Raw genomic sequence first — 22,319 nt, forward strand, 5'->3', positions numbered from 1 at the left:
CCATTCCATCCGTGCATAAATTATCCTCTTTGTAGGAAGCTGGCTCTATATATGGTGGACCAAAAAGAGGTACACTGTGTAAAGAGTCTAGGCAAACCCCAATGGAAATACAGAGGCACAACTGACACCCCAAATGCTTTCTCTGTGTTGGTGTGGGTGAGTAGTTTGGGATATCAGAGGGTAGTACCAAGCATTTATTGCATACACACAAAGGCAGTATGTGAGGCACACACTCAATAAAGAAATCGACCCCCAATTTATGAAAAAAAGCACATATCTTTATAAAACTTTAGGCACCAAGATCATCAAAACCAGGTAAGTACTTTTTGAGTTATGAATTTTTGAAGTTTTTAAAAATGGACACTGCAATTTCTGAAGCAGTAATGTTATCCTATGGAGAGAAGACCTACGTGGCATACAGGTACTTCACAGCGACTTACGGGACCAATCTCCTGGACTTAAGGGACCAATCTGGACTCAAGGTAAGTATGGGGCAAGGTCCAAGGCAGCACCAACAGGTCCCCTTCGACAGCACTGGGGCAGTCGGGTGCAGAGGTGTTTTCAGCATCAGGTGCCCAATGTTATCATGTGGGGGTAAAACATGTACTGTATTCAGGCACTTCACAGTGACATATCTGATCAATCTGCTGGAGTTAAGATGAGTAATGGTCTATGGTCTAAGGCCACACCAACAGGTCACCTCTGGAGGCTCCGGGGCGTCTGGGTGCAGAGGTGTGTTACGGCGTCGGGTATCCCATTCACTTTAATGGGGAGGGGTCTGGTTGCAAAGAGGCTGTGAGCTGGGACTAGTAGACTAGTTAGGCTGCGTCAACAAGGGGGCTCAGGTCTCACGATGCTCGGGATGTGGGAACACCTTGGGTCCTATTCTCCTCGTGGCAGGGTGCAGAGGTTTTCTGAGGCGTCTGGTTTTTATCACCGGAGACACTGGTGGTAGAGGGGCCAGCACAAAGAGGCTGCAGGCAGCATCTATGAGTCCACTATGGTCAAATCCAAGGTGGGCTTTGTCTCTGGGGGATCGGGAGACTACGCTGGCACCATCAGCCCACTTCAACTCGGGCTAGGGGGCACGGATTCAATGTGCTTTCCGGTGTCAGGTTTACTGCGGTCCGGAGCCCTCACAGTTCTTTTGGAGGCCCTGCAGGATGCAGGGAAGCAGCTCCGCTACTCACTGGAGTTTCTGTATCTTTGTTGTAGGCTGGTAGTCCTCCCCAGCTTTTGGAGGCACAGCAGCTGCCGGACGAGACGACTTTAGCACAGTTTGGCGGAACAGCAGGCCGGCCGGCAGGGTTGCGCCAAGTCAGTTGCTTCTCCACAGTCCTTGCTTTTTGCGGCTCTTCAGTTTCCTTCCTACGCCATGAGGAATCTGATTTCCTGGTGCCGTGGGCTCCCCCAAATACTAGATTTATGGACGTTATTGCAGTGTAGGGTAGTAGCCAATGGACTACTTATCTAAGAGGTCACTACACCCCCTATATGATCACTTCCTGTGTGAAGTCCGCATAACCCTGTCCCAGAGTTCCTAATTCTACCATCACCAAGAGGCAAATTTCTTATCCACATCAGGTAGCCCACCTTAGGGGTGGAACTTGCCTGAGGGTGGACACGCCTCTCAGACTACTAATTTTCTCGCCTTTCTTGGTGCCAAATGGGCCCTGATCAGGGGGTGTTGGCATCCCCTCACCTCTGAGGGAAGCCAGATTCGCATACTAAAGGTGGTGGGCCCATTAAACTCGCTGCCTTGAAAGCACACAGGAGTGTCATGTCATGTTTTCAGTCATGGTTTGCACCATGTCACACAGCCTGCAATGGTAGTCTCTGTGGAATGTGTGTGTGGGTCCCTTAGCGTGGCATAAAATATTCTTTAGCCCTTTGGAACCCTCTTTAGCACTCATACCCTAGGTACCTGCGGTACCATTTACTGGGGACTTACAGGGCTGCTAAAGTCCTTTGCCAATTGTGTTACAATTAGACACCACTTTGTTTTACAGAAAGAGCACTGGCATTGAGGTCTGGTTAGCTGGCCTCAGTGCTCTGTCAAAGTTTAAAACCAAGCATCCAGTAGCTAACAAGGGGGCAAAAAGTGGGGCGGTACTGCTACAAAAACCTAGTTTCCTACACAAAGCTGCACCATACCCTACAGTGACAGACCATACTGTACAATGATAGGGCATACCATACCATACCATACCATATAATGACAGGCCATACCACACTATACAATGATAGGCTACACTATACAATATCATACCATACTATACAATGACAGCCAGTACTATACTTTATTATACAATGTATTATATATGTTTCACAGACCATTTCATACCGTACCATACTGCATAATGACAAGCCATACCATTCTATACAGTGACCGGCCATATAATACTATGCAAATCAATGACTGGGCTTAACTTACCATACAATAGAATGACAGGCCACACCATGCTATATAATGAAAGGCTATACCATCCTATACAATGACAGACCATACCATGCTGTACAAACGTTATCATGGAATCATATTATAATTATATGTCATATATAATATATATTATGTCATCATAAATTATAGTATAATAATACCTTTGTATAAAAGTTGCACAACCAGGCTGACAAAGTCAGTACATCTTGCGTAGGCGAGACCTGTTGACTTTGCCAATGTTTGTTTATATGAATCTCCAAGGATGGCAAAGGTGCCTCACGATGTATAAAGGCCCACAGGTTCGACTGGTCATAGAATGATGGATACAACCCAGAAGGTGAAGCCTTGGCTGGTGGTGGAGTAGGTGCTCACTCCCATCTCACCACAACATTTGCTTTGGCTTCTTAACATAGGTCACTCAAGGATGCACTCACATATACCATACATATATTATTAGATCACTGGAAGGACTTTGCCTGTATGGAGAAAGTTGCATCATTTCTATCCCCCCTTACCTCACTGAGACACAGCCCATATTTCCCACCGGTTCACCACAATTCACTCTTCTTAAATATTGAATGGTCTGGCTCACAGAAATTAGGTGTTTTGTTTTTTTGTCAACCCTAATATTCATGGAGGAATACAAAGCGTCATACTCAATCCGGGAAGAGACACATATCAACTAAAACAGACTTTACTCTGGACAGGCTCCGGGGAAAACGAACTCTGGGTGGACATGAGTTGACTATCGTTGAGGCGGTATTCGGCCGAGCCTCTAACCACAAGGATATTTCCCACTTATATTACGCTCTAGGAAAAGGCCCAGAACCAACACGGTATAATTATATTGTGAAATGGGAGGGTGGGTGTAGAGGGGTTTTTCAGCGTTGGTTGCCCAACGTTATCCTAATGGGGGAAAACATGTACTGTATTCAGGCACTTCTCAGTGAGAGATACAGAAGAGAAAGAGTGGGAGGCTGCATGGCTAAGAGCGGTGACAGCTTCCATTTGCATCGTACATAACCAGCGTGCCTTTAAGGTATTCACTGAGTTGAACCTGACTGCGGTCAGACTTAGTGCCATGTTCGGGGCCACTGATATGTGTTGGAGGGATTGTCAATCGAGAGGCACAGTGGCCCCTATCTGGTGGTCGTGCCCATGGACTCAGTAGTATTGGGCATTGTTGCTGGCGCTCCTAAATGACATAACCGGAGTTACTCAGCCACCTTATCCAGTCTTGATTGGAGTTTATCCCATGCACTCCCATGTGAGGCGACTTAATACACAGTTTCTTTTAGTAGGTAGACTAGCCCAAACCCAATACTGGAGGAAAAGTGTTTAACCCCCCCTTTCCCTCCCCTCTAGGCCTGTGGTGGCCTAAGATACGGTATAAGTACACAATGGAAAATGTGGCTGCACTACTGGCAGATAAAATGCTCAAATTTGAAAGGACTTGGAAGCTGTTCAAGATGTATAAAAAGACTCAAGCTGGGGGATGGATAATGTCGCGACATGTTTCTGACCTCGTTTTGAAAGAGCCAGTATCACAGGTTGTCGGGCTCTTAGGGTACATGACACCACAGATTCAGAGGAAACGCTGAAGGCCCAGTGAAGTTAATGACTGTATGGGCCTTGAACATATATATATATATTTCAACTTGCAGGGGAAAGTTCAGTTATTTTATTAAAAACTGAAAACTCATGAAGTGGGACAGAGTATGTATATGTATATATAACAAATTCATGAGGCAACTGACCACAATGACCTTGTTTACAGGCCTGCCTAGTATAGACGTTCAGGAAAAAAAGTCAGAATGAGAAAACGAGCAGTCCAGATCACATTGCTTTTGGCAAGACGCAATATAGGAGAGCACCGAATACTGGGGAAGCCTCCCACACTAGTAGGGTGGATAAGGTTTGTTCAGGAACGGCCACTGACAAGAAGATCCTAATTAAGCAGGGCCACAGTGATGAAAAACTAGATGAGGACTGGAGGAATTGGAGACCCTACCCACAGGAACTGCATTACTCACTAGATACTATGCTATCCTAAAACGGACAGGATACAAAGACAGTATCTGGATCATGATGGGACGCAGGCACACAAGGGGTGACTGGTGACAGGCGAAGGAATGAGGAAACTGGGAGAAATGGAAGATATAAAGATATTAAAGGTATTGTGGACAAAAGTGAATAGTGCGACTTAACGATTGCCATCCATGCAGATCTCCCTCAGTATCCTATAATTAGGTAATACAGTAGGCGTATGAATGGACTTGCCTCTTTTTACAAGCTAAAGATTGTGACCTTGACCTATGAAGGTCCAATGTGTTGAGGAAAAAGTCAGTTTTCTCTACCCAATCCTGAATCTTTGACAATCACCATCAATTGTCATTGTCGAATATTGCTGTTTTTGATGTTGTCTGTTTGGGTTTTGAGATGCATTGTTAAATCATTCAATGAATTGCTTGTTTAGAAAAATACTTTGTTCTACTATCATGCTGTGTTTTATCATCTTTAAAATGTGCAGTTAACCCAAGAGTCATTATATAGTTCAATTTAAAGTTCCAGAATAAGTTTTGCTACACATACATAGGTCAACTATTCTTCACAGGGCACGCCTAGTGTAAGATGAGTTACATCATGATTTAATGACCATGAAAGGACCCATTAAAATTAATTTAAGTACAGTTTGGTTAGAAAATATATGGTAAACACTTAAAGAGTACGTTTTTCAGGGGGGTCATATAATCCTCCACATACATTTGGAACTTTGAAAAAGCTGAGCAAGTTTTCCTCTGTATTTAAGGAATTGGTTTTCAAAGGAGTCCTATGCTAGTGGACTATAACAGTGGGTTCGAGGCATGTGGGCTGCTGAATTCATATCTATAGCATAGATCGCCGCCTAGTGTTGGGTCCGGATGATTGCACATTGTTGTCCTGGAAGAGTCTTCGAAGTATCACGAGATAGGTGGCTCCTCCCCATGACTACAGTGCGCATGGGCATCGACTCCATCGCCAGATTGTTTTTTTCCGCCATTGGGTTCGGATGTATATTCGACATCTCCAGTTCGGAATCGAAATAGACTTTTCCTAAGGCCCAAAATCCTTTCCTATACCGTCGGTATTGTTTTGCGTTCGGTGCCCAGCTCTGTTCCGGCTCAGTTCCCGAGTCGGACGTCCGGAGGAGTCGCGTGACTCTTCGGTGCTCGGGCCCAGTCGACGCAGCAAGACTTTCGACGACACATCATGGAACGGAGTCCGAAATGTCCCGTGTGCGGATCTAAGTACCCACACATCGACGTCCACCCCGTGTGCAACAAGTGCCTGTCGCCGGACCACAATGAAGCCAACTGTATGAAGAAGAAGACGATTCGACTTCGGCGCGTGGCGCGCCAGGAGGCCCGGCAGTCGGCCCCGGCACCAGTGGACATCTTCGACAGAGAAGAAGCAGACGAACAGGAAGTTCATATGCAGATTTCCCCTCCGGCGGAGAAGATCGAATACGACGCGGACATCGAAGTGGTCGAGGAAGAAGTCGTCGACGAGGTAGGAGACGACAATGAGGCCTACGGGGCCACAGAAGATAGCTCATGTGAAGAGCTAAGCCCCGAACGAACAATTACTAAGGCTCAGGTCGAGGGATCGCCACACGGCCTTACCCAAGACCTTCCACCCCAATCCACGGCCTCTCCTACGCGCCCGGCTACGGACACTTCTACGGAGCCTACCCTGGTAAAAACGAAACCGAAACCTTCGGTGTTGACGAAAACGAGACCAATAGAGACGCCGTCGAAACAAAAGACGTCTGTCCCTCCGGCCGCCTCCTCGTCTTCAGACACGTCGGGGCAGCCGAAACCGAAGAAGGCCGTCGACCCGGGGAAGTCGACCAAGGGCGCCGAGCCAAAGTCGGTCAAAGGTGCCGTGTCAAAGTCGGTCAAGAGCGTCGAGCCAAAATCGGCCAAAGGCGTCGATCCAAAGACTGGGGCCCCGCACCCAGATCTCAAGTCCACCGACAAGTCAACGTCGGCGCCGAAGGCCGTCGGCGCGGAAGGAGGGCACAGTGTGCCGAAGAGGGCTGATCCTGTGCCTCGGCCGGATAAGAACAAGGCATCGACGCTCGAGTCTTCACTCGCAGGTGGACCGAAGACGTCTGTCGGGTCGACGAAACCGTCCGCTTCCTTTACGAAGCAGGTGTCTGACTCTACAGCGCATCAGGAACAAGGCTTCCGCGGACGCACCGAAGGATGCTTCCACCGTGAAGCCGGCTGCCACGACGCCAAAGTCTTTGACGCCACTCCTGTTTACGTTGCCGCCGAAGGTAGCACCAAAGGCCTTCGCACCACGGTCGGTCACCGAAGCGCCCGTCCAAGTGTCTACGGCGTCGAAGCCTTCTCAGCCGCTTGGGAGCTTGAAACCTCGACAACCCTCGGTGGAGGAGCAGTCGGAACACTTTATCGACGCCGACACCGGGAAACTAACCCTCTACAAAAGGAAGATCACGGCAACCCAGCCTTTGGAGTCCTACATGATTCCTTTGAAGCGCAAGAAGCCTGCTGTGGACTCCCCTGTTCTGGTGGAGCCTCTTGCTCCACGGACTACACAAGTGGCTACACCCTCACCCACTTATTCAGATGTGGAGGGTGGAGAAGGTGAGCTCGAGGAGTATACCTTTCCTGCCAACACTGATCCTGAGGATCACCAAGACTCATGGGCAGATGCAGGGGACCCAGGGGATCCGCAAACTGCCCTGGACCCTCAAATGTACAATGTCAAGACCTCTCCTACTGAGGATTCGGCGGCGTTTAATGCTCTAATTGAGAGGGCGGCTAAAAACCACAGCGTCCAGCTGCATGCTGACCCTATCGAGGTGGACTTCCTCTTTGATACCTTTTCCACAGCAGAAAAGACTGTCAAGACACTCCCCATGCTGAAAGGGGTTCTAAAACATGCTGCAGACATTTTTAAGGAACCCACACGGGCCAGGGTGATCAACCCTAGGATTGAAAAGAAATATAGGCCGGCACCTGGCGACCCCACCTACATCAAAGGCCAGTTGCCATTGGACTCTCTGGTCGTTTCTAATGCCCGGAAGAGGGCGAACTCGCAGACCACTGGTGATGCTCCTCCCCCTGACAAGGAATCTAAAGTGCTGGAGGCATCAGGGAAGAGGGTGGCGGCTCAAGCATCCAATACCTAGCGTATCTCTTAACACTCAGGCACTGCTGGCCAGATATGACAGGGCACACTATGACACTCTAGAGACCCTGTTACAACATCTTCCAGATCAGTATAAGGAGGCAGCGGAGATGCTTATTCAGGAAGGGAAGCTTATCTCCAACGCTTCGATTAAGTGTGCACTGGACGTGGCGGACACCGCGGCCAAAGCCATTAACACCAGTGTCATGTTGAGACGCCAGGCCTGGCTCAGAATCTCCGGGTTCAAGCCGGAGATACAGACCACCATCCTCAATCAGCCAGTAAACCCTGATAGGTTATTTGGTCCTGAAGTGGATACCACCTTAGAAAAGATAAAAAAGGATACCTAAACTGCAAAATCCATGGGGGCTCTCCAGGGGCAGCACTTTTCGTCGCTCAGGCAATAGAGGTGTTTCCAAAGGCCAAATGTCCCAGCAAACGCAATACAATAAAGGTAGGGCGCACTCCTCTTACACCAAGCAGAGTAGAGGCGGCTATCGGGGCAACAGCACCAAGGGCAGAGGTCGTGGAAACAACAACTCCCGCTCCTCTGCCACCAACAAACAGTGACGCCCTGTCACTGCCCCCCGACCACACTACACCTGTCGGGGGGAGACTCCAGCAGTTCCTGCCCGTCTGGAAATCCATCACCACAGACAGGAGGGTCAGGAAACTTATCCAGTTCGGTTATTGTCTGGAGTTGACATCCACTCCACCCAACATGCCACCAAAACACCGTCCTATGTCCACAGAGCATTTGCACTTATTGCAGCAGGAGGTACCCGTCATGCTGCAAAAAGGGGCAATCGAGATCGTGCCGGTGGAGGAAGAAGGCACGGGAGTGTACTCCCTGTACTTCTTAATCCCAAAAAAGGACGGATCCCTCAGACCCATACTGGACCTCAGGCCCCTGAATCAGTACATTCTATCAGAACACTTCCATATGCTCACGCTGCAGCAGGTTCTCCCGTTGCTCAATCAGGGAGACTTCCTCGCGACCTTGGATCTCAAGGATGCCTATTTCCACATTCCACTGCATCCATCACACAGAAATTACCTCAGGTTCACTATTCAGGGTCGGCATTATCAGTTCAAGGTCCTACCATTCGGGGTGACCACGGCTCCCAGGGTGTTCACAAAATGTCTGGCGACAGTAGCTGCGCACCTCAGGAGGCAGAACGTTCACGTTTACCCTTATCTGGACGACTGGCTTGTCCAAGCAAAGTCGGCCCAGGAGTGCGCCGCCAACATGTCCCACACCATTCACCTTCTTCACGATCTGGGATTCTCACTCAATTATCCAAAGTCACACCTTCGGCCAGCCCATGTGCGACAATATCTGGGTGCTACAATCGATACTCTGGCAGCCACAGCTCAGCCAAACTCGGTGAGGATCGACAGCATTCAGTCACTAATCCAAAAGTTCAGACCACAACACTCGCTTCCAGCAAGAGTGTTCATGCAGTTGATAGGCATGATGGCCTCCTGCATCTTCATAGTCCCGCACGCGAGGCTACATATGCGTCCGCTCCAAGAATGCTTGGCTCATCAGTGGACTCAGGCTCAAGGACAGTTGAACGACCTAGTGTTGGTGGCCGGTCGGGCATACAACTCTCTGCATTGGTGGAATCCACACAACCTTTGCAAGAGCCGACCGTTCCAAGAGCCTGTGCCACAAATTATCCTAACAACGGACGCATCTCTCCAGGGATGGGGAGCTCATGTACTCCACTACACGGTGCAGGGACTATGGACAACGCAGCAAAAGAAGATGCACATCAACTACCTAGAACTGATGGCAATCTTCATGGCATTAAAGTCCTTCAAAGTACATCTGTGCAACAAAGTCGTGTTGATCCGGATGGACAACATGACGGCCATGTACTACATTCAAAAGCAGGGAGGTACACACTCTCCGCAGTTGTCTCATCTGGCTCAGAGCATGTGGAAGTGGGCCATTCAGAGGAACATCTTCCTCATGGCGGAACACCTCCCGGGCAAGGACAATCAGATGGCGGATCTGCTCAGCAGGTACAGCCACCAAATGCACGAGTGGGAGATACATCCATCAGTACTCCGCCCGTACTTCCAGCAGTGGGGTCATCCAGAGATAGACCTGTTTGCCACAAGGGAAAATGCAAAATGCCAAAGCTTTGCCGCCAGGTTCCCTCACCCACAGTCGCAGGGCAATGCGATATGGATGAACTGGTCAGGCAAATTTGCGTACGCTTTTCCCCCAGCACCTCTCATACCGCTGGTGGCACGAAAGCTAAGGCAACACTCGATGACGCTCATCCTGGTTGCTCCAATGTGGGCACGCCAACCATGGTACACCACGTTTCTAGACCTCTCCGTGGTACCGCATCAAAGGCTGCACCTCACACCCCGGCTTTTGACGCAGAACCGTGGCGACATTCAGCACCCAGATCCGCAACAGCTCAACCTGGCGATCTGGCTCCTGAAGTCTTAGAGTTTGGCTACCTTAACTTGCCTCCTGACTGCATGGATATCATACGGGAGGCAAGAAAGCCCACCACCAGAGCTTGCTATGCAGCAAAATGGAAGCGGTTTGTCATTTAGTGTAATGAACACGACATCAACCCGCTAGATGCATCCACTCCCAACATCATCTGTTATTTGTTACATCTTTGCAAATGCAATCTAGCATATCCTTCCATTCGGATACACTTATCCGCCATAGCGGCTTATCTCCAAAACAGGCAGCATCTCTCCGTTTTCAGAGTTCCTGCCATTAAAGCCTTCCTAGAAGGACTGAAGCGGGTCATCCCTCCCAGGACCCCGCCAGCTCCTGTATGGAGCCACAATGTGGTCCTCACCAGGTTGATGGGCCCACCTGTTGAGCCTCTACATTCCTGTGAGATTCAGTTCTTAACGTGGAAAGTGGCTTTTCTCATTGCCATTACGTCTCTACGACGTGTAAGTGAGCTCCAGGCGCTCACTGTACAAGAGCCATTCATTCAAATTCACTCCAACAGGGTGGTGCTGCGCACTAACCCTAAATTTCTTCCTAAAGTGGTTTCGCAGTTCCATGTCAATCAGACCATTGAGCTGCCCGCGTTCTTTCAAAACCCAGAGACAGTAGCTGAAAGAATGCTCCACACTCTTTTTTTTTTGTTGAAGACCTTTATTGTGCAGAAATTGCTCACAAATACGGGCCTACAACCCATCGGGCCGGCCACCACACTTATAGAAGCACATTGGTCAGGACAGAAGCTCCAGCAGGATACCACAGTAATCCAAACGGGAATCAAAGGCGAAAAGCCACAGAGCAACCACCACGAGCAGGATGAGAGAAGGTTGATTTTATAATAGAAGAAGGGGTATAGCAGAATAATGGCAATCATTAAGGTCCAGAGGGCCGTGGCGGGCCGCGAGCAAGCAGTAGTACAGAACACAGGAAAATTCAAAAAGAACAGTCACATTTTAGCAAAGGCAGAACGTGAGTCCCACATTAATAAGCAATTGCAACCGCTGCCCAGCGCCCACCCACCACTACGAGAACACACAATGATACACGGAACGGAAAATAGGCTTGCAAAACAAAGAGCCCTCCGCTACAACAACCCAGGGGAGGGAAGAAAAAAAAAAAAGGGGGGAGGGGGAAAAAGGGAAAGGACATCGGGAAAAAAAGGGGGGGAAGAAAGAACGCAGCATCACAGCATGCGCCCCATGGCTAACAAAGCACTCAAAAATAGACCGGCACATGGAACCAGCGGTAACAGGAGTAATGAATGCGTAGTAAACCGTGACGGCAGGGAGACCAGAAGGCCCATGCTAGCAAAAAACACCCCAGGGGGCCCACATGCCGACACCGCGTCCCGAAAAAAGGGGATACATAAGAGCCATAGAACCAAAAAAGGAAAAAAAGGGGAAAAAACAAAATGACAGACCCCCCCCACCCCGCACACCCCACCCTGCACCCCTGCAGAAGGCTATGGCCTACCCCCCAGCAGCGTGCCTGTCGCCCTAACCAGAAACCCGAAATATAGAAGAGTTAAAAGTAAAGAAAGAACCACAAAGACAAAAAAAAGAAGGGGAAATAGGGAAATAACAACGGGAGAGGAGCCACATAATCAAAACCATCAGCTCCCACCCCCCCGTCCGCACATACTCAGAGCCCACGGGAAGATAGTAATTACAAGGATAAGCTCCAGGAACATGAAGGAGAATCGAACATAGTCATACAGTCACAAACGGATCATCCGACCATACCGCAAAATAATAGTCCACCGAGGCAAGTTCATCTCAGCCCTGTCCTCGTCTATCCAAAGAAGTAGGCATCCAACGCACAAGGAACCAGATCATGAGGAACCAGAGGCGAATAGCAGGGAGTCCAATCGTCAATCCACACAAGTCATATCGATTTCGACCCGGATGAACAGGAAAAGACGGCAACCACCGCAAGTAATGCAGGCACAGTTCCGCCGACAATAGGAGGAAAGTCGTCTCGGCGGAGCAACCACAGGATCTTCGTTCGGCCATTCGAGGCAAAAAAGGAATGGGAGATTCAACGAGACCGGTCCGGACGGGACCCGGCCGGCGGACCCCCAGCACAGGGGAGAGCACATGAAGATTGAGGGCAGCGGGTATCCGTACACCCAGACAAGCGGCAGCCGCCGGGTCCACGACCTCCAGGATAGTCCCAGCAGCACACAGCAGCAATGAAGCCGCACACACCGGGGGGGGCCCAGCAGGCCCGGCAAAATGATCATCCTCCAGTTCAGCGATAGGTGCGGTCATGGAAGCACTCCAGGAGCGCAAGGCGGCGAGAATGTCGCCAAGCGTAGGCTCACCCTTACGGTATTCAGCAAACGTGCCACGCGGCGGACCAGCGTCGCCAGTCTCGGCCAGGCTGAGAGACAGGGAGCCGGCCGCCATCTTGAAGGCCCGGCGGGGCCGCGGCAATCTCCGACCCCCGTCCGGCCACAAGCGGGGTCACACAGGATACAGCCGACCACAAGCAGAGGCACCCCCAGGGCAGGAAGGCGGGCCACCAGAATAAGGAGGGTCGCCGGCTCCCCCACGCCACCGGCTCCGTTCTCCGAGTCCGGGCGGAGGGACTCAAGATGGCCGGACAGGAGAACAAAGGGGAGACGAGCCACATACACGGTCAACCCCCGTCCATGAAAGGCAGCGCCCCAACACCAGGCCGCAGGACCGCCGGACCAGGCCCGGAGAGCCGTAACCGGTCTAATTGCACATCGGCCTCTCCGACCGAGCCCACACCGCTACCAAGGGCCGGCCACAGCGCTCCGCCCCACCCGGGCGCCGCCGAGGAGTTTCAGGCCCGCCCGCTCCGGAAGCCCCGAAGCGAACAAGGGCGCAGCTCAGGATCCGCGGCATCGAGGAACAGACGGAGCAGACGGTAAGTGCCAGCGAAATGTCTTAGTTCCATAGTCTACCAAAGAATACTTCCCGGGGCAGGATAAGACACAGGATAGACGTTCCAGGCAGGAAAGCGAACGGAGCCGAGCTAAAACGCGGCCATCGCGGACGCGAGCTTGGCTCCTCCCCTGCTCCACACTCTTGATGTCAAACGAGCCTTGATGTATTACATCGATAGGACCAAAGAATTTAGGAAGACACAACAACTATTTGTTGCCTTTTCAGCCCAGCACAAGGGCAACCCCATTTCCAAAGCAGGTATAGCCAGGTGGATCGTTAAGTGTATTCAGATTTGCTATCACAAGGCTAAGCGCACTTTAACGGTCCCCCCCAGAGCCCACTCCACCCGTAAGCTGGGGGCCTCCATGGCTTTCCTTGGTAATATCCCTTTGGAAGACATTTGTAGAGCAGCCACATGATCTACACCACACACATTTACTAAACACTACTGTGTAGATGTGCACTCCAAGCAGCTGTAGGGCAGGCTGTTCTTAGGACACTTTTTCAAACGTCTGCAGCTGGCACAGGCGGCCGCCGTTAATGGAGGAACTGCTATTTATTCTATGCTATAGATATGAATTCAGCAGCCCACATGCCTCGAACTGAATATGCTACTTACCAGTATGCATCTGTTCTTGGCATGTAGGGCTGCTGACATTCATATCGCCCGCCCTCCTCCCCGGCGCCTGTAGCGGCTGCAGAATTTACACTTACTCTTAGCATGGCCATCGCTCACACAGTTGCACTCCATCTTCGCCACAATGGCTAAAAACAATCTGGGGATGGAGTCGATGCCCATGCGCACTGTAGTCCAGGGGAGGAACCACCTATCTCGTGATACTTCGAAGACTCTTCCAGGACAACAATGTGCAATCATCCGGACCCAACACTAGGCGGCGATCTATGCTATAGATATGAATGTCAGCAGCCCTACATGCCAAGAACAGATGCATACTGGTAAGTAGCATATTCATTTTCAACACTAACAAAGCTTGGTCAAACAAAGGGCCTTATGAAGGCATTACACACAACCAGAATTGCCTACTCACTACTATACCTAAAACAAATACTGACATCTTTGATGTGGGAGAAATGTCCGGCATCCTTCTGGCTCATAGGACAAAACCAGAAAGAGCTACTACCTCAATAAGGGCTGTTCTGAAAAATGATGTTACGGTGAGCAACAATCCCTCAGAGACTCTGACAGTGTTTTCATATTCTACACTAAGATGTACTCCAACTATCTGTCAGTGATGCTGCACACTAATGTGGGCAAAGCTATTAATTGGTGTTTCTGTTGCAGAATTCAGCTCGTTGTAATGTTAAAAACAACCAGTTTAGCCTAAACTTGAAGTGAAATAAATAAATAATGCCAGGTGTAAGTGAAAGTTTAAGGGAGGAGGAAGGCCTGTCTTTTTAGGTGAAGGCTGTCACATTGATTTGAAAAGCATCAATAGTAACATTCATATTGTGTGCTGTTTGTGTTATATTTGCCTTTTAAAGATCTTACTGCGTAAAGACAGTGACCACGTTTATGCCTGAAACACACAGGGCTAATGAGTCTACATTTGAGAAAAATAGTGTGTTTAATCCTCTAGTGGTGTTGTTTAGATTGGGCTGTGATGAAGGAGGTCCCAGATAATCCTTTGAGAGCAAACCCTTTTAACGTGTGCTTTGACAAAGGAGACCCATGTAATACTGTGACTGTGGACACTTATAAGGTATGCGTTGGCGAAGGAAACCCCATTATATCCTGTGGCAGTAGCCCTTTTAGGTTAGGCTTTGATGAAGCAGATCCCAAGTGAAGCTGTGGTAGAGGCCCTTCTAATTTGGGCTTTGTCAAATGATTGTATAGGACCTCCTTTGACAAAGCATCCTTCGAGTTTTGACTTTGAAGAAGATCACATATAATGCTTTGGCAGTTAACCCTTTTAGGTTGACAAAGTAGATCCAGTATTCGGCGCTGGAGCTACGGTCCTTACAGAGGACGGGGGGCTCCTGTCGTAAGGTGTTTCCAGCTCGCTATAAGGGAAAAAATCGGTGTCCTGATTGCGGCTGGCTGCCCCAGAAAAGGTGCTCTCACGTGCCAGCTAGGGAGGCACATCGCGTGAAGCATCTGTGTATGCTCCTAAATACTAGGTCTCTCAGCCGGCATGCCCTGGAGATTTATGATCTCCTGGCAACAGAAAAGCCATTGTGCTTGATGTTGGGAGAACTCTCTAACCCCGATATCGCGGCAGCCATCCCCTCTGACTACAATATCTTTAGGCAAGATAGGCTGAAAGGGCGAGGGGGGGGGGTGTAGCACTTTTGGTTAAAAAACGTGCCACCTGCACCATTATCCCTACGGAGGGCATCAAGGGGTGTGAATCCCTCGCTTTCTCCATAGTATTATCACCGCATCAATCCTTCAAGGGGTTTCTTGTCTATAGGCCCCCTGGGCCGACGGGCACCTTTTTTGAAGAGCTTCAGGCGATAATTTCAACACTGGTGCTTCGATCTGAGCATGGTATACTGGCTGGAGATTTTAATATCCATATGGATGATGAAATGGGCGTAGATGCGGTCAAAATGATGGATGTGACGGCCCCCCTTGGCCTCTCTCCATATTCTTGTGGCCCAACGCATGAAAAGGGCCATATCCTGGATCTGGTCTTTTCGACGATCTCTATTGAGATGTCAGTACCGCTACAGGTTTTATGGTCGGACCACAGGCTAGTTAAGTACTATGTGCTGGAATTAAGTAAGCCTTCTAGTGCGTTTGCTCGGCAGCCCTGTAAAGGATCGAGGGCTTTCTATCGGGTAACGCCGGAACTGTTGGCGCAGGCATGTCGGGATCACCCCTGCCCTCTGACAGGGGACCTGCATAGGGACCTGGAGAAGTTGCATGTGTGGCTCACGGAGAGGCTCGACGATCTGGCCCCGATGAAGCCCCTTCGCGACGCTGTAAAACGGGTGTCTGCACCCTGGTTCACGGAAGCGCTGCTGGCATCACGAAGGCAGTGCAAGGTCGCCGAAAGAGCGTGGCGTCTGCAATATGATCCCGCTGCTAAACTTGCCTACAGAGCCTCGGTTAAAATTTATCATCGTGATATTCTCACTGAGAAAAGAAGTTATTTTGCCAGGAGAATTGAAACCGCTTCCAATTCCTGCAAGGAGGTATTTGCCATTGTTAGGGAATTTATGGCTCCTCGAGCCTCTGAGACCCAGACACCCCCTACGGAGGCGTGGATAAGCGCCTTGGCTAACTTTTTCACCTCCAAGATCAAGCTGATCCAGGACTCTTTCCCTCCGAAGGGACCGGAAGTATCTGGTTACCCGGAGGATGCTTCTGCCATTCCTGCCAGCGTAGGCCCGGTTCTGGCTGATTTTACTCCACTTTCTGCAACGTCATCGCAGGAATTGATGGCCGGCCTAAAGTCAGGTTCACCTCTCGACGTATGTCCGGCCAAATTTCTGGCAAAAATGGCTGAAGTCATCAATCCCATCGTGAATCCTATTTTGAATCGCTCTCTTGGAGAAGGGGTGCTTCCTGAGATCTGGAAGCAGGCGATGATTATCCCTTTACTTAAAAAGCCCGGACTGGATCCGGAGGTGTTGGCCAATTACAGGCCCATTTCGCTTCTGCCTGCGCCAAGATCCTTGAGAAGCACGTGCACAGGGTGCTCTCTGATTATCTGGAATATCATGACCTGTTGCACCCCTCCCAATCCGGCTTCCGCACCAATCTTAGTACCGAGACAGCTCTCCTGGAAGTCGCGGAGGCTGTTAAGGAGGTGCTGGATTCAGGTGGTAAAGCGATGCTTGTGATGTTAGATCTATCGGCGGCTTTCGACACCGTCCCCCATGAGGGTCTCCTCGCTAGACTTTTTGAGATCGGTCTGCGGGGGACGGTACTCGGCTGGTTTCAATCTTTCCTGGCCGGCCGGCAACAAACGGTCTGGGCCTCCACTAGCTCCGCCGTGATGCCGTCATTAGGGGTCGGAGTCCCTCAGGGCTCAGTGTTGAGCCCGACTATTTTTAACATCTTTATGACCCCCCTGGCGGCTCTGGCGGAGTCTTTCGGGGCCCAGATCGTTTCCTACGCCGATGACACTCAGCTCCTTTTCACCTGCCAGAAGGGAGCGGATTTCGATGGAGAGAGTATCCAGGGTTGCCTTGGGGCTGTTTTTAACTGGTTCCATCTAAACAGCCTCAAGTGCAACCCGGATAAATCGGAGGTACTCTTTTTTGGCTGCAAAACAGATCCTGACTGGCAAAGATGGTGGCCTGTGAACATGTTCCCTCCTGCAGCCTCCTCCCGGATAGCCAAGAACCTGGGAATTAAGATAGACGACGGTCTAACTCTGCACCCCCAGATTCTAGGGCTGGTTGGCACTTGTTTCGGGCTTCTTCGGATGCTCCGTAAGTTCCTGCCTATACTATCGGAGGAGCACAGGAAAATAACGGTCCAGGCCTTAATTGGGCCGAGAATGGATTACTCTAACATTCTCTATCTGGGCCTGCCAGAGTATCTGCTTCAAAGGATGCAGGTGGTCCAGAACTCAGCTGCACAGGCCATTTATGGATTATCTGGCCGTGCTAGGGTTTCGGGCCTACTGCAGTCACTCCACTGGCTCCCGATCCGGAAGCGGATAATGTTCAAGGCGTTGACCTTGGCTCACAAGGCTTTACATGCTTCTGGAGCTAAATACCTTCAGAGAAGGCTTTCCTTCTATCATCCGGCAAGGTCTCTGAGGTCCGGGTCTCTGTGTCTTGCCGTGGTCCCTCGGATAAAAAGGGCACGCATTGGAGGTCGGTCTTTCAGTCTGCTGGCTCCGCAGTTGTGGAACACCTTGCCAGTGGCACTGCGTAGTACCTCTAATTTACTGGCGTTCAGGAAGGGCCTTTAAACGTGGCTCTTCACCCTGTAGGTAGCAGTTTCACTTTATAGTTAGGCTCTCTGTTTATCTCTTCTGTTCTGTTTTTCCTTGTTATGTTGTGATTTCAGTTACAATAAAGCGCCGGGACACTCTGAGTAGCCGTGCGCTATACAAGATTCAAATAACATAACATAACATAACATCCCCCATTTTATCTTGCAATAGTAAAGCCAATAAACACAGGATTTCACACGGTTCTCCTTTGATAAATGACCCTTTTAGGTGTTGCTTTGATGAAGGAGATCACAAGTTCACTTTTGGCAGTGGGCCTCTTTAAATCGGAACTTGAAGATTGTCATGTAATCCTAGGTGATAGTTGCTCCTTTTGAACTCAAGCTTTAATGAAGAAGTTCCAACATAATCGTACTCTGGATTAGTAGTCCTTTTAGTTTGGCTTTGATGAAGATCACATGCAATCCAGAGTCAGCCCTTTCAGCTGTAGCTTTGATGAGTAATGCCCCTTATTATCCTATGGCAGGCTTTGATGATGAAGTTTCTGTGTAATCTTCTGACGGTGGGCCCTTGAGGTTAGGCTTTAATGAAGGGGGTCCGTGCAGTACTGTGCCAGGGATCCCTTTTTGCTGCAGGTGTTGCCATTTGATGTGAGTTTAATGTGTTGGGCACTCCTGTCCCTCCCTGCAGGACTCCTTTGCACTACGCAGCTGCCAACGGGAGCTACCAATGTACAGTGACCCTGGTCACTGCCGGAGCCAGTATTAATGAGGTGGACGGTAAAGGCTGTTCGCCATTACACTACTCTGCTGCATCCGACACCTACAGAAGGTAAGAGGTTTAGGTATTGTATTCACGGTTTGTAATGCTAAGTGTATGTGTTGCTAACAAACCAACAAGAGATACTGGTTTCCCTGTTTCTGTGGGCTTTCAGTTTCTTGAATAATCCTTTAAGAATTAAAGTATCTCCTTAATCATGAAAGCACCTCCCGTCCCTTCAGGACAATAGATGAAACTAGACTAGTGCTGATTTGAGTGTTATTATTTAAGCCTTTACACAGTACATCATCTTAGCATGTTGACAAGCAGGAAAGCTTAATGCAACATCGCTGATCTCGTCACAACAATGGATCTGGACCTAGCCATTCTGACTGAAACGTGGCTTACTGAAGCCTCTACACCGATAATGGACATACTAGTCCCCCCCAATTATCACATCATTAGACTGGACAGGCCTGTCAAGACGGGCGGGGGAATTGCATGCATTTTTAGGAGCAACCTCTCCGTTACTAAAGCCACCTCCCCCTCCCTTACTTCCTGTGAACTCCTCTGCCTCGATATCACCAGCGAGGGCAAACAAGTTTGTGCTTTACATCTCATCTATCACCCGCCTGGTGACAACCTCACATTCACTCAACAACTCATGGACACGATCACATCCAATGCCGGTCGGCAGACCACCCAAGTCTACCTGGGTGACTTTAATCTCCACTGGAACGATCAGAAAGACGCAGTGGTGAATAGTCTCAAAACTTTCCTTAATGCGCTTGACCTCACCCAAATATGCGATAGACCAACACACGACAAAGGCTCGATACTCGATCTCATCATCGCCAAAGAGGACTCTACCCAACTGGAGGCGATCCAATCCTGTGACTGGTCAGGCCACCACATTATCACCTTCTTTATCAACGAAAAAGTTAAACTTAACCCGGCTCAACCTACCAAATCCAAGACCTGGAAAAGGGACATGAAGAATCTTAACCCCAATACCCTGCCTCCCCACATCGGCAGTCTCCTACTTCCCCCTTCAGGTGCCTCGGATGTTCAATCACTGACCGATCACTACCTTGACTCTATGACTTCAATAGTCAACGAAGTCGCCGCATTGCAACTGAAGAGAGTCTCCACCAAGATCTCTAACCCTTGGTATGACGGCAGACTCAATGATGACAGGCGTGCTATGCGAATGGCCGAGCGCACCTGGAGATCTGACCCCTCATCACTGCATCTCAAAACGCTTAAGAACAAGAGAAATGCCTACTTTAGGAAAATAAAGCGCGCAAAGTCTGACTTCTTTAGCCGCCAGCTGGACCAAGCAAAAAACAGGCCAAAAAAGCTGTTCGAACTTATCAAAATTCAAACAAAGACACAACCCTTACAATCAAACAGCACAACAAGCGACACCCCACACTGTGAAGCCTTCTCTGCTTTCTTTAGGCTAAAGACCGACAACATAAGAAATGACCTCATCATGGATGTAAACCGATTCCCCAGCCACACCAGAATGTCGAACACTCAACCTAAAAATAATGCATCATGGTTGTCCTTCGACACCTACTCGGAAGAAGCAATACACAAACTGCTCTGCACCTTGAAGCCCTCTAATCACCTCATAGACCGCCTACCTGCTAATGCTGTAAAAGACTTCATCCCCCTGCTCCTCCCACTTTGGACCAAAATCATCAACAGCTCCCTTCAACAAGGTCTCATCCCAGACTCCCTCAAGGTGGGGCAAGTCACACCCATAGCCAAGAAACCTACAGCTGACCCGTCTGACCTGAACAATTACCGCCCTATCACCAATATCCCCACCCTAGCCAAACTGCTGGAAAAATGTGTCCAACTCCAACTAACAAAACACATTGACCAATTTGACCTCCTCAACCCTCATCAATCAGGCTTCCGAGCGAAACATAGCACGGAAACGGCTATGACGCACATAATTGATGACGCCCTCCAAATCCTTGACCGCAATGAGTCCTGCCTCCTCATCCTTCTTGACCTCTCTTCAGCATTTGACACGGTCAAACACGAGAACTTACTGGAGCTGCTAAGCACTAGAATGGGTCTATCGGGAACTGTTCTCAAATGGTTTACTTCCTTCCTTCATAACCGGTCTCAGAAGTTCAAGATCGACAATGTGCTATCTACACCTGTGCCAGCAGATCTAGGTGTTCCACAAGGATCTTCCCTCTCCCCCACACTGTTCAACCTCGTCATGGAACCGCTTGCCACCTTGCTCCAAGCATCCAATGTTCAATTCCATATGTATGCCGATGACACACAACTTTACCTAAAGCTACGATCCCCGGAAGATATCAAACTTCTGAATTCCACACTTAGTAACATTCAATCTTGGTTGGCCGATAATCACCTCAAACTAAATGCTCTGAAAACTGAGTTCCTACTCATCTCACCTCCGGCGAAAATTACCACCACCCAAACCTGGCTCAATAACCTAACAGCACTCAATGTCCAACCTACCATCGTGGATTCTGCGAAATCCCTAGGCATCACACTCGACGCCAAGCTCAACATGCAACAGCACGTTAGCAAAGCAACAAAAGGAGCTAATTTCCAAATCAACACACTGAGGAAACTTAAACCCTTCCTCCCAGCCAAGGACTTCCAAACTGCTGTACAAGCTTTAGTCATCCCTCGCATAGACTATGGAATTGTGGCCCTCAGCGGACTCCCGGTATCCACAACAGCACCCCTAAGAGCCTCCCTGAACGCTGCCGCGAGACTCATTACTGGCTCAAGAAAACATTCGCATATATCCCCAGAATTAAAATCTCAAAAATAGCTGCCTTTTGAAGCCAGAATACAGCTAAAAATTGCCGTTATGACACACTCGGCCGTGCACCACAAGGCACCCAACTACCTCGCTCAAAAGTTGGCTATATCAGGAGGTTCGAGATCCAATAGAAGTACAAAAAATCTACTCCTGAAACCTCATAGATTCCGGAAGGAAAAAGCATACAAGCGCTCCTTCTCAGGAATGGCACCCAGGATCTGGAATGCACTCCCTCCTGAAACCAGGGTTATCTCCTCCACTGCATTCTTCAAGAAAAAGGTGAAAACCATCCTTCTGGCCAAGATCTCCTGAACTTTATAGGTGTTGGATCAGAGACTCTGCATCGCTTTGTGTTATTGATCACCTGTTTGTCTCTTGGCACTATATTCTTACTTGATTGTGACACTATTATGCTACTCTCCTACTACCGACCAATATATGATACACTTTAGTTTGTTGAATCACCCTCCCGATGCCCCCACCCCATGTTCTCTCTATCCTAAGAAATTGGTATAGGCCATCCCTACATCCAAAGTTTACCTGAACTCTATTGTAGCGGGATCAATGACCTGCGCCGTCTTATATTACTTGTTACCTGATTGTAGATCGGTATGTTTTCTGTACATTACTGTTATCCTATTATGTTTGTATCTATTATACTGCTCCCATTATTTCTGTTCAGTCCTGTTGCCCCTACCCCTGTCTCTGTGAAGCGCTCTGATATCTGTAAAGATCTTGTTCGCGCTATATAAAACTTTGAATAAATAAATAAACATACTTCTTCAACCAAGAATTGTCTAGTGGTGAGTAAAGACACAAG

The 22,319-nt window shown here is 49.3% G+C and overlaps 1 protein-coding gene across 3 annotated transcripts in view; it reads left to right on the plus strand.

The window, feature by feature from the left end:
• ANKRD52 (ankyrin repeat domain 52) overlaps nucleotides 1-22,319 on the plus strand; it is a 387,356-nt gene that overhangs the window by 118,446 nt on the left and 246,591 nt on the right. For all 3 annotated transcript variants that reach the window (XM_078686163.1, XM_078686164.1, XM_078686168.1), the window contains exon 14: nucleotides 18,610-18,750. In XM_078686163.1, coding sequence (XP_078542289.1) covers nucleotides 18,610-18,750 — 141 coding nt within the window. The remainder of the gene's footprint in view (nucleotides 1-18,609; nucleotides 18,751-22,319) is intronic.

This window comes from Lissotriton helveticus, chromosome 1_1 (genome assembly GCF_964261635.1).
Source record: "Lissotriton helveticus chromosome 1_1, aLisHel1.1, whole genome shotgun sequence".
Taxonomy (NCBI): Eukaryota; Metazoa; Chordata; class Amphibia; order Caudata; family Salamandridae; genus Lissotriton; species Lissotriton helveticus.